The sequence below is a fragment of the Sinohyriopsis cumingii genome, chromosome 5, assembly GCF_028554795.1.
Source record: "Sinohyriopsis cumingii isolate HCF-2022 chromosome 5, ASM2855479v2, whole genome shotgun sequence".
In the NCBI taxonomy this organism is placed as follows: domain Eukaryota; kingdom Metazoa; phylum Mollusca; class Bivalvia; order Unionida; family Unionidae; genus Sinohyriopsis; species Sinohyriopsis cumingii.
The window spans coordinates 126,286,573-126,298,671 of record NC_142965.1 but is presented as its reverse complement, the minus strand read 5'-3'; the positions used below and the strand labels follow the sequence as shown (position 1 = coordinate 126,298,671).

The 12,099-nt window shown below is 34.9% G+C and overlaps 1 protein-coding gene across 1 annotated transcript; it reads right to left on the bottom strand.

Annotated features, from left to right (window-relative positions):
- Positions 1 to 810: 810 nt before the first annotated feature.
- On the bottom strand, positions 811 to 7,234 carry LOC149800146 (uncharacterized). Its single transcript, XM_089958354.1, has 3 exons — positions 7,201 to 7,234; positions 5,677 to 6,246; positions 811 to 1,563 (listed from the first exon to the last, which is right to left on the bottom strand). The coding sequence occupies exons 1-3, from the start codon at positions 7,232 to 7,234 to the stop codon at positions 1,334 to 1,336; spliced, it is 834 nt and encodes a 277-aa protein (XP_089814480.1). The 3' UTR covers positions 811 to 1,333.
- Between the last annotated feature and the right edge of the window lie 4,865 nt (positions 7,235 to 12,099).

Sequence of the window (12,099 nt, the reverse complement as noted above, 5' to 3'; positions counted from 1 at the left end):
GTCAAGTTTGTTCCTGCTGTAAACTCTTCAAAGTTTCAAATGGCATTAGTGTGTCGTTCTTGACGCAGTAGTCATAAAGGTCACGTAAAGTTCAATTTCAAGCACAACATCACGTGATGAACATATTAATACTCGATAATTTCAATCACCAAGACTTCAGTAAATCTCTCCTTCTAATGGTATATATTTTTCATCAACTCTATCGAAACCATCCATGTATTATAATAACGAAATGTCTTTCTTCTAACATAGAATCTTTCATAGCACACAAATATTGCAGTGTTTTTGTAAATCTGTCATCATTTCGAGCTTCACTCAGATGTTATCAAAATCGCCCCATGAAGAAAAGCTATTGATGTATCTAATCGTTCTTTTTTAACTGCTGTTTCATTGCGATCCTTCGTGATCCTATCTACAATGAAATCTTTACTGGTGGTGAATTTTTGTTTTTATGAATAATTTAATTTTAAAAAAGGCGGTCCAGGTGTATATATGAAAGATCTGGCAGGTAAATTAATCAGTTGATACGTTTTGTATTATTTAAAATTTAAGTAGTGGTACAGGTCTTCTATATATTATATACTACTGCTAGTGAACACATGGAGAATGTACGTGTTGAATGTGCAGTTTGACATGTTCTTTTTCAAGTTAATGTTTCAGTGGGAAAGCATTTGTCTTTTGAAGAGAAACGAGATAACGTGAAGGATGAATTATATCTTATATTTATTAAAAACTATCAACAGTCAAATGAAACATTTCAGTGATGAACAAAACTTTTCAATAAATAATTGTGTAAATGTTAAAGTTCAAACACATTTCCAGTGTATATGTACAACTGACACCAGCATACATGTTCAATTGCTTCCAGCATTCATGTACAATTGCTACCAGCGTACATGTACAAATGCAACCAGCATACATTTACAATTGCTTCCAGCATATATGTACAGTTGCTTCCATTGTATATGCACAACTGCCACCAGCGTACATATACAATTGCTCCTAGCGTAATGAATAATTGTTTCCAACATACATTTACAACGCCAACCAGCGTACTTGTACAACTGCTACCAGCATACATGCACGATTGTTACCAGCATACATGTACAGTTGATTACCAGTACAAATGATGATCTACACATGCCTATGGTATTTATTGTTTCACGTTATGTAACATGCAGTCAGAAATTGAACATGACAACAAGATAATGTGAAAGTGAAGTCTAGGAGAAGTTTTATGCGATACAAACTGTCATGGATAAATACAGAATTTGCGTTCAGCCGAATTTTGAAGCACGACTGCTGAATCGCCTTAGGGATTTGTCAAAGCCATCTACTGGGTCGTTGCTGATGAAACAGACTCTATTAAGTCTTGAGTTGAATCCATGGAAACAATATGCTGAGTTTCAATATGGCGCCTGAGGTCTACCTTTCTCTGGAAGGCTCGGCCACACCTTTCACAAGAGAAGGGTTTGAAACCGGTGTGCTTTCGACTATGTGTGATTAGGTTGGACGATTGACTGAACGCCTTACCGCACTGTAGACATTTATGAGGCTTCTCGCCTGAAAAAAATTAAATATGGGTACAAAATAGGTTAAACTATCATGAGTGAGAGAGATCAGTATACGATATTTTGCCCATTTTCGTCGGCTACGAAGTTTCGTCGAAAATTATAATCCCTCGAATATTCACTGAAAGATTAAAAATAACCATCATATAATCGGATATCGAAATTCCTTCAGCTTTTTCTGTAATTTTCAAAATTTTAGATTAGACAACTGCGTCACAAGTGGATGCCGTTTCTAAGTCAAAGAAATACTGAACCAAGCTAGAACCGTAAGGTAATAAAATAGTGATTTTAGATCTTTATTTTAAACAATGTTACTTTGAAGAGGGGTAGGTAGGTGGGAGATTTGTATGTGGATTTGTACTGTCCAGATAAAACGTCAGTTCTGCTTAGTTGAGCCTCTGTGTTCATTAGTTTATGTGATATTCTCATAAATCTTTATTCCCCTTGACAAAATTGAAGTGAGCTATGGACGCAAAAGTGCAAATTGCAAACCTCCACTTGCTGATGTCGATGCTTGACGTTAGCGCTTAAGACTATGACGTTATAAAATCTTGCGCGATTCCCATATCACTCAGATATTTAACCTTCCCGGAAAGAAAGAAAAAATCACTGATATAATACTTACTCATAAAAGACTAAACGATTATCGTTCTCAGAAAACGTTTTTAATAAATAGACATACGACACGTTTTATAGGCCTTAGACAAAGCTTGCGGTTTGTTATTGGCTCGTATATTAAAAGTTATATCATATTATGAAACTGACAGGTCTGGAAATGTTATGAGATTTTACAACTTTATAACATTTATGCAAACGACAAACATCAAAATCAAGAAGTCAAACATTGGTGTTAGGCGCAAGGGTGACACCAGCGAATGCTCATTATTCCTCATGCACCCTTGAGTGCTCATTATGGACAGCAACAAACTTATCTTATGTTTGTTTCCAAACAGGACAGTCTTTTTTAAACTAAAATATTAAGACCAGAAGGCAGAATCTTTTGAGATATTTTATATTATTTATCTACAAATTTTCGAAATAAACCCCCAAAAGGTTGGACTGCAGTTATATTTTTAAAAAATAAAGCAACAAAATAACAAACAAATGAGTATGTATTTTTGTTCAACTGCGAAATATTTCGGGGGGGGGGACAACTTCAAAAACAATATTTACTACATAGTACATAGAAGAACCTCCAAACTCGGCTTCATTATCATATTTTGTTGTGTAATGTTGATTATCTACTTACCATGACCAAATGGCATTATGCAATAAACTTTGCTTCGTATCATGACCAAGAAATAGGAGCTGATTGCCCTTCCCAAGAACACGTGACAGCTGTCTCATAGGGGCATGGGCGGGTATCTAACCTGCAACACTTTTATTACGAGTCCGAAGCACTACCAGCTAAGCTACAGCTCAACTCTGTTAAATCTTGGATTTTCAAACTACGAATTGTTTTGAATTGCTCAAAGCTTACTTTTTCTGACGATTACAACTTTTTTATAACTTTATTTATCATGTGCGTCTTTCTGATTGACCGGGGAGAAATTACACAACAGTCTTTCTTTGTCCAAGAAAATGGAAAAAGATGAGCACAAGAGACTTTTTTTTATACTTCAACTAAGATCGTATAGTAGTACAATATGCAAGCGTACACTACAGATTTTCAAGATCCGTGATTCTGAGCCCAATTAAAGACCATGCTGGGTTATCTGAGTAAGTGCAATAAAGTCAAAAGGCTCATTAGTATAGTCTACCAGATAACAATAATACGAACTCATGAAAATAAAGTCAAAAGACTTATTAGTATAGTCTACCAGATAACAATAATACGAACTCATGAAAATAAAGTCAAAAGACTTATTAGTATAGTCTACCAGATAACAATAATACGAACTCATGAAAATAAAGTCAAAAGCCTTATTAGCATAGTATACCAGATAACAATTATACGAACTCATGAAAATAAAGTCAAAAGACTCATTAGTATAGTCTACCAGATAACAATAATACGAACTCATGAAAATAAAGTCAAAAGCCTTATTAGCATAGTATACCAGATAACAATTATACGAACTCATGAAAATAAAGTCAAAAGCCTATTTAGTATAGTCTGCCAGATAACAATTATACGAACTCATGAAAATAAAGTCAAAAGCCTTATTAGTATAGTCTACCAGATAACAATTATACGAACTCATGAAATGATCGGGATTTGTATGGTGTTCTAAATGGCACCAACCAAGGGTGAATTTTATCTGTTACTTTACTTTTTGTTTCTTTTGCTTTCATTTTTTTCTTTCCTTTTCCAAATTTATTTTCTTTTTTTCTATCACTAAATTCAATGTCAAATATCACAAAATCCCAAGTTTACACGAATGAAAGGCATAGCATTTCCTTGCAAAATAATGCGTTTTTTTTAAAACATTTTAGGCAAAAGATCAGTTTTATTATTGACAAAGAATGAATCAGATTCACGGGCTTTGTTTTCACGAATCGCCACCAGAAGTAATTCCATTTTGGTCTGTTGGGCATACGCAGTGAATGTCAGCTAGTGTTCGTCTCCAATTCACTAATTGTTAGTTTCCACTTTCAAAAACACTTGATAGCCCAAAATTGAGTGTTATGCCAATGAACCTATATGATATTTATAATAATAATTGGAGATATCTCAGTAAATGTTAAACAGTGTCCTGGGACAATGTTCAAAGGTCGAGTAAATCTAGCGTTTCACGGATTCGTTGTCATCCATTTTACATTAGAAACTCCCAAATGGGATGCTTGTAATAATGTAGTGATTGGTTTTATTTGTACTGCCTGTTCCAAACATACCTCACTTTATCACTGAATCCCTACAAGTATATCTGCAATACCGATACATTCGATACAACCGGATTGCAGCCTGTCTTTTTTTTTCTTGCGATTTTAAGTTACTGTTTAAACCTAAAGTTTGATTGCACACTGAGATATTATTTATTTTAGCTGATAGTTGTTCCTTAAGAATTGAACAAAATTAGGAAAATGAAACAAATACGTACAAAAGATATTTTGTTTAAAATTTATTCAATCTGAAAAGGAAATAACACAAATAATGTTCATGATAATGACTAAGACGGGAAAGGAAAATTCATTCCTCCAACAGGCATATTTCCAAACACTTTAAAATGATTCATCCAATTTGAAAATGGAAGTCCATGACTTAAGTTAATTTAGTCTTGACACTAAGTTGGACAGGATATTAAAAAAGCTATCCTCAAATATTTGTAACATTCTTTTTAAAAAATTTAATACAAATGTAATTAAATAAATTTGAAAAGTATGGACAAAATCTTTATTTATTAATTTTTTATTTATTTATTTATTTATAATAAATTTTTTTTTTTTTTTTTTTTTTTTTTTTTTTACAATAAGTAAAACAGGAGTAAAGAAAACTTTTCTCAGACATTTTTTCCTTGTCCAGTTGCTTGGTTTCAAAGTCATTCAATATACAATACCGCAGAGGAACGGAAGCTAAGTTTATTTCCCAGGGAAACGCCTAAGCAGCTGACCTGATAAATTCTGGTTGGGTATCAAACCTGAGACGCTCGAATTATGAGTTTGACGCTCTACCAACTAAGCTAACGCCGCCTTGTTTTGGAACTGGCAAATTTGACATTTATACCTGAATTGCGTATTGTGTTTTGTGAAATTCATTTATTTCGTGTGTGTTAATATCAACTTTTATCTGTGCTTTCATTCTCTTTTGCATCGTTTTAGAAAAAGCGTTTTTTTAATGGACCGAGGAGAAATTATACAGAATCCATGTCCCAGAAAATCAGTTGTATTAATTCACTTCAGTTAAGATCAAATAATATTATAGTATGCGATAGATGCTATCAGAAGTTATAGATTCAATGTATGTATGTATGTATGTATGTATGTATGTATGTATGTATGTATGTATATATGTATATGTATGTATGTATGTATGTATGTATGTATGTATGTATGTATGTATGTATGTATGTGTGTGTGTCTGTGTATGTATGTATGTATGTATGTATGTATGCGTGTGTGTGTGTGTGTGTGTGTGTGTGTGTGCGCGTACGTGCGTGCTTCTTACCTGTATGTATATAGGTGTGTTTTTTCATGTCAGACTTCTGGTGGAACCTTTTGCCGCAGTAAGGACAAGGGTAGGGCCTCGTGTCGCTATGAATCAAAAGATGTGTGGACAAAGTTGACGACCTTTTGAAACGTTTCCCACACTGCTTGCACGAGAAAATCCTTTCCTGATTATGGACCACACGATGCTGCTCCAAACTTATAGAATGGCCAAAAGTTTTATTGCACACGTCACATGCGTACGGACGCGTGCCAATGTGCGTGCGGCGCACGTGCACCTCTAACCCATGAGGTGTGCAGAAGCGCTTTTGACATTTTCCACAGTCAAAATTTCCTGAGATGTCCTCCGTTTCTTCCTGAAGTTTCAGCAACTGTTGAGGATACTGAAATTGAGCAAGGTGTCCGTTGTGGTTGAGGAATTTGTATGAGGCGGAGTGTCCTAGAAAGTAGCTCTGGGACAGAAGAAAACTTTGAAGAAGGTACAAGGTGTCTGGCTTCAGTGTTGGGGTGTTCGGGTATGCAGGGTACATAATGTGACCATCAGACTTGAAATTCAATTTATGATGTAGAGCTGCAAGAAGAATATTCTTTCTTGAAAATATTTGTCATTATTTTCTCATTCGAATTACTGCTTTTGCTGTATAATTTTTTATTACTTTAAACAAAAGGTAATATTACAATAATAATAGTATCATAGTAAAGTAAGTAATGACCAGGAGATTGTTATATAATTGGTCAGTGATGACGCGCAAAACTGGACACTTGTTAATGTTAATAATTTTCCAAAACTAGAATAGAGAAACTGAAGAAAAACTTTTCTAGTGAAACTGCTAATCACTTCACTCCGTCTCACAAATTTGATTTTTTTAGACTCTGATCAAAATAGATGCTAAGATATTGAAAAATATAAAACTCAATCAAGACGCAAGAATATGAAGAAGAACTTAATGTCTCTACACAGCTTTATAACAACTCGAGTCAGTGGCAATGCCACCGCTCAAGCCACCCCCGCAATTTGTTTTAGGGTAAAGTAGTTTGTTTTTTTTTTTTGTTTTTTTTTTGGGGGGGGGGCGAATTTCTTTTTACGCTACTGTTTCTATTACACTTTTAAAACACATGAGTGAAATTTTACATCCAAACATACTATCTCGATGAAAGTGTTAAAAAAACCATTAATGAATCGCATGTCAGGCCCAGCCCAAGGGCAAGGCGAACGAGGCAACCGCCTTGGGTCTTGCGCTTTCGGGAAATTATCTCCGCAATGCGATTTGATTGCTTGGGGCCCCGCGCTCATCACTAGCTGCCTTGGAGCCCTGTATGCTGCCTTGGGCTCGTCACAACCATGGGCCGGGCCTGTCGAATGTGATTTATAACATAATTACACAAGTAAAAAATAACATTAATAAAACCGAACAAAAAGTAAAATTGAGACGAATACCTAAAATTAATAATTGATAGAATTTACACAAACGTATTTCATCAATTGACAAGGCGCACTTTATATAAATGTCATTTTAGGACTTACCTTGTCTTTGAAGTTTATTGACAGACGGATTCATTTTAATATTAAAATATTTCATTGCAATTATCAAATTTTCAATATATATATTTTAATTTACAGAGGCATATTTTGTGCTTTCAATCAACATTTATCGGTTGTTTACATATATGTCGATCCCTTTCCACAGTAACATACCAGCCTTCTTTCTCTCTCTCGCACACACACACACACACACACACACACACACACACACACACGGCGCTCGCACTCAAATTTCCAGCAGTACACAAACTATTCTTTATGAAATAAGAATATAGCTCGAGACAGCAATAAATTAGACCATTACAATTAAGTGAACAATTAAAGGAATCCTGTACAAATACCAATTTTTTTAGATGCGGGAGGAAATGAATATGTAATTTTTTTTAAATGACAGGTGCTACACTCTTGCCTGTAATTAGTATGTTACCGGTAAAATAAATTCGGTTTTCCTTCACAGAATGTTTGCTCTGAGATTCCGTTCAGTGAGGGTCAACAAACTGTTGTTGCAGGAACGGCACGCGATTCTATTTGAAGAATGAAAAATCTCTGTAAGACTGGTCAAATTAATGGATATTTGTTCTTAATTCAACAGCTATTGAAATTCGTCTATTATCACTGACGATAAATCGATGCAACGAGATTTTTGTGCACTGTTTATCATCCACAATTATCCGTTCAAATCGCAGGTAAGAGGGTAAGAGGTTAACAATTAGGTATGTGTTCTCCCACATGCTCAGATTTAACTATTTAAACACCACTTAAGATTAAGTTACTCTGTATTTGCCATTATCGTTTCGAGCTAGACTGCTGTTTTTCGTGGACATGCATCTTTAAGGAAACGTTTGGGGTTTGTTTGTCCACGCAAAATAAATTTTCATAGGTGTAGTTATTCATTGCCAAACTGATGTATATAGGCAGAAAGGTGTTCGTTTTAAATGTTACACTGCGTTTTCTTCTCTACGATATTTGTAAACATGCCCGCAATTATAACATTTATAAAACAACAACAACCCCAAAAACAAAATAACAACAAAGTACATATGTCACTTTTCACGCTAAATTCGTTTTGTTTTCTCCCTTCGTATTTTTTAGTTTTCATTCATTGATCCATTTTGTCTTTCTTTTCTTGACATTCGCTTTCTTGCTTTCTTTTCTTTTTCATGCTCATTTTTAACAATAAATCAAGTAGAGAAGATGGGGTTAACAGCCACAAAACCTTCAAACCTCTCATTTATTTATTTATATTTATTTATTTATTTACCGTTCCGGTGTCCCAAGTGGTTAGAGCGTCCGCCTCGGATGCTGGAGGTCGCGGGTTCGAACCCCGGCCGAGTCATACCAAAGACTTATAAAAATGGTACTAGCAGCTGCCTCGCTTGGTGCTCATAGTTAAGAGGTTAGTGTTAGGACTGGTCGACCTGGTGTCAGGATAATTTGACTGGGTGGGACATCATGCTACATGTATGTGAGATGATGATCCAAGTACTAGACCGCACATTAAACCGCCACACTGTAGTGTTATGACTGAAAACTTGTTAAAGCTACTTTACAAAACAAACACATAAACACACATGTTTATTTATTTATTTATTTATTTATTTATTTATTTATTACCTGGCTTGCCATTTTTGTTCGATACCCAAGGTCTGAACGCTGTAAATTCTCCACCAACCCTCGTGATCTTTGGTGACGCATTGTTGGGAGTTTCGTTCCTCAACGCTGTCATTGCCTCTGAATACAACCCTTCACTGTTACGTGACAAGTCCACTGGCTCAAGGTCACACGACAGTATTGTATCCTTTCTAGTCTCAAGTTCTAAATATATATGGTTAGGATGTCAATGTAAAATAAGAAATAATGTTTTAAATGGTCTAACTAAAAAATGAAGTATTGAAAATAATTGTCATAATCACATGTTCGCATTGAAAAGGGTATTTTTAAATCAGTCTCTTTTCTCAAAAAGACGGATCTAATTATTCTTCAACTTACTACTCTTTGTATCTTCTCACGCTTAAATTCAACGCTATGGTCACCATAGCAACCTCGCCAAAATACACAAATTTCGCTAAGTTCTAGAAAGAATTAACAACTTAAGACATCTTCAACCATATTGAGTGCAGATTCTATTTTCTTGGATCTAAGAGAGTACGTTGCAATTTTTGTTTGTTTGTTTGTTTGTTTGTTTGTTGTTGTTATGTTTGCCTCTTTTCTTCCGTCATAATATTTTGATACTGCTTGGTGCAAAACTGGATCTATTTATAAATTTATCATCAGCGTTATATCATTCATTCTAACCTTTGCAGCCTAACACGTCATATGTCACGAAATGGCCATTCAGCCCGATATATAATTTTTTTTCTTCGGTTTTACCTTCATACTGCTTTTTAGTACTTTTTTATATACTTTGTATGAATTATTTAGAAAATCACACAATATTACAACTATTAAGTTCACACTAAAGATATGCAGAGTTTTAATTTGTACCGTATTAAAATATTATCTGGGCTTTTTGCGTTGTATGCGCGCGCGTGTGTGTGTGTGTGTGTGTGTGTGATTTGGATTTTTAACGTAGCTTTAACACTGTTTCGGTCATACGCTACGATGTCTGCAGTGTAGCAGCCCCACCTAGTCACATTATCCTGACCCTGTCCTAACACTATCCTCTTAATGCTGAGCGCCAAGCGAGGCAGCTGTGAGTACCATTTTTGTAAGTCTATAAGATGTAAGTACAGTACATGTTCAAAAAGGTTTAGTAAGTGTTTGTTGCAAATTACTACAATTTTGTCATAATGAGCGATGTGTGTGTGTGTGTGTGTGTGTGTTAAATGTTTGACTGTTGTCCCAGTTTCAAGGTATACGAGAAAACCGTCAGACTGGGACAAGTATCTTATCTTATCTACTTGAGATAAAATGTGTGAATTGGAACGATGCACAGTTTACAAAAGTGGGTTCTGATGCAATACAAGACAGAACCAAATCAAATACGTTTATGTATCAGCTGCATTCAAGATACTTACTGGTATATCAAGGGTCAAATTTGGAGAAATTCTATTTGTTTCGGATGGATTTAAGTTCCACCGATTTGAATCACACACCAAAAACAAAAAATCGAAATTTCTGAATCTAATAGGCCACTAATCTGACTAGTTATAAATAGACGAGTCAAGAAATTTCCAAACGAGGTTATTGTGGTGAAAAGAATTACTTTCAAGGTCATGTTTATCAACGGTTATATCTGTATCAACCGGGTATTTCCTTTGCTTTTATTTCATTTAAATTTGAAATTATAAGATGCTACAGGTATCTTGAACAGATAACTACTTAAGCAACACACCTACAAAGCTGATTGTTTTCTTAGTCATGGCTTTTGCACCTAACTTTATTCAAAGGCAGGTTGTATGCACATACACAGTTTAAAGCTTCACAAATTTGTAAAGCATGGATGATAAGATTTTCACCCGTGCGTGTATAGACAGATCTTGTGCCCTCTGATTTCCGCCAATATTGTCAAAATGTAAATGAGTTCATACAAATTTATGTATGTCATATTCAAAAGCGAAAATACCCGAGGTTCAAATTACTACCAAAATGCCGACATTTTTTAAATTTGTATCTCTTTCTTTTTTGTAGAAAACTATAAAGTTCTTCGCTTCGGTCTCCGACCAAAACGGAGAGTTTATGCAGATGTCCAGCAAAAACGTAGTACGTCATGGTTATAATTTTCAGGCAAGTCTTTGTTTCTTACTTCAATATTTGAGCTATATTGTTCTACAAAAGTTCGTGTTGGAAATAGGAAATAAAATTCGTAATGTCAGCATAAAGAAAGCCAACGCTCGAGGTAGCTTTCGTAAAACATTTTGCGAAGGAAAGAGATGACGCATAAGTTTGAAAATAATCAACGAGTAAATTTGTAAGAAATAAATAAATAAAAACCTGAAATAATGTGTGTGTGTGTTATTATGATTATTGAAGTAGAAAATGCAAGTGTGTGTGTGTGTGTGTGTATTATGATTATTGAAGTAGAAAATGCAAGTGTGTGTGTGTGTGTGTGTGTGTGTGAATGTGTGTGTTTATTGTGGAGGTAGGAAATGTAATTGTTTCTTACCAGTACTTCTCGGAATCACTACTTGGAATGCGCTTGGGGAGAGATCTTCCGCTTTTTCTTGAAATCCTGGCATCGATGGCTTTTTATTTTTTATCAGAAAAGATTTTGGCATTTTGATGTTCTCCGGCAAACAGCAGTATCTAACGTTTCGTGTGAAATAGATTTGTTTGGGTCGCGTGCCGCTTTTGTCTTTTGACTCATAACGACATCCGTTAGCTAACCAATGAGCGACCGTCAGACAATAGGCACGTGCCCTATGACACTCCTAAACCAATCAAAGCTCTTGTCAAACATTTATTCATGTCGCCCGACACGCGCCTGAGTTAATTTATCAAAGGTTAGAGCTTTAGGGACTCGATCTTGAGTTGTTATAACTCATGCATTCAGCAATATTGATGTTCTAATATAGTTCATTGGTTCCATGAAATGACTTTGATGAAGAAAAAAGTATGTATTCGAATGCAAATACAGAACTTCAAAATTTAGAATAAATCAGTGAACTGATGATTAATACATTTAATTGGAAATGTCATCATAAAGTTGTATTTATTAATTAGATACAGGATAACAGGCAATGCCTACAAGTACCATTTGTAAGCACTTGACACAGACAATTGGATTTACAACTTAGCAATAATAAACGGCACACTCACATTACAGACAATTGTGCCTAGAAGTTATTTTTTTAAAAACAATCGTATTAATTACAGGTCGATGGACCAACTATACACCAAATAAAGTATTGTAACTTTTGTGACTTTGTCGCTTTCGTTTGA

Bases quoted from the DNA above. Each gene is read 5' to 3' on its own strand.
- LOC149800146 (XM_089958354.1), bottom strand. From the start codon at position 7,234: ATGAATCCGTCTGTCAATAAACTTCAAAGACAAG. The intron at 6,247-7,200 runs GTAAGTCCTAAA...TTCTTCTTGCAG, and splicing joins CAATAAACTTCAAAGACAAG to CTCTACATCATAAATTGAAT. The intron at 1,564-5,676 runs GTAAGAAGCACG...AATTTTTTTCAG, and splicing joins ACACACCTATATACATACAG to GCGAGAAGCCTCATAAATGT.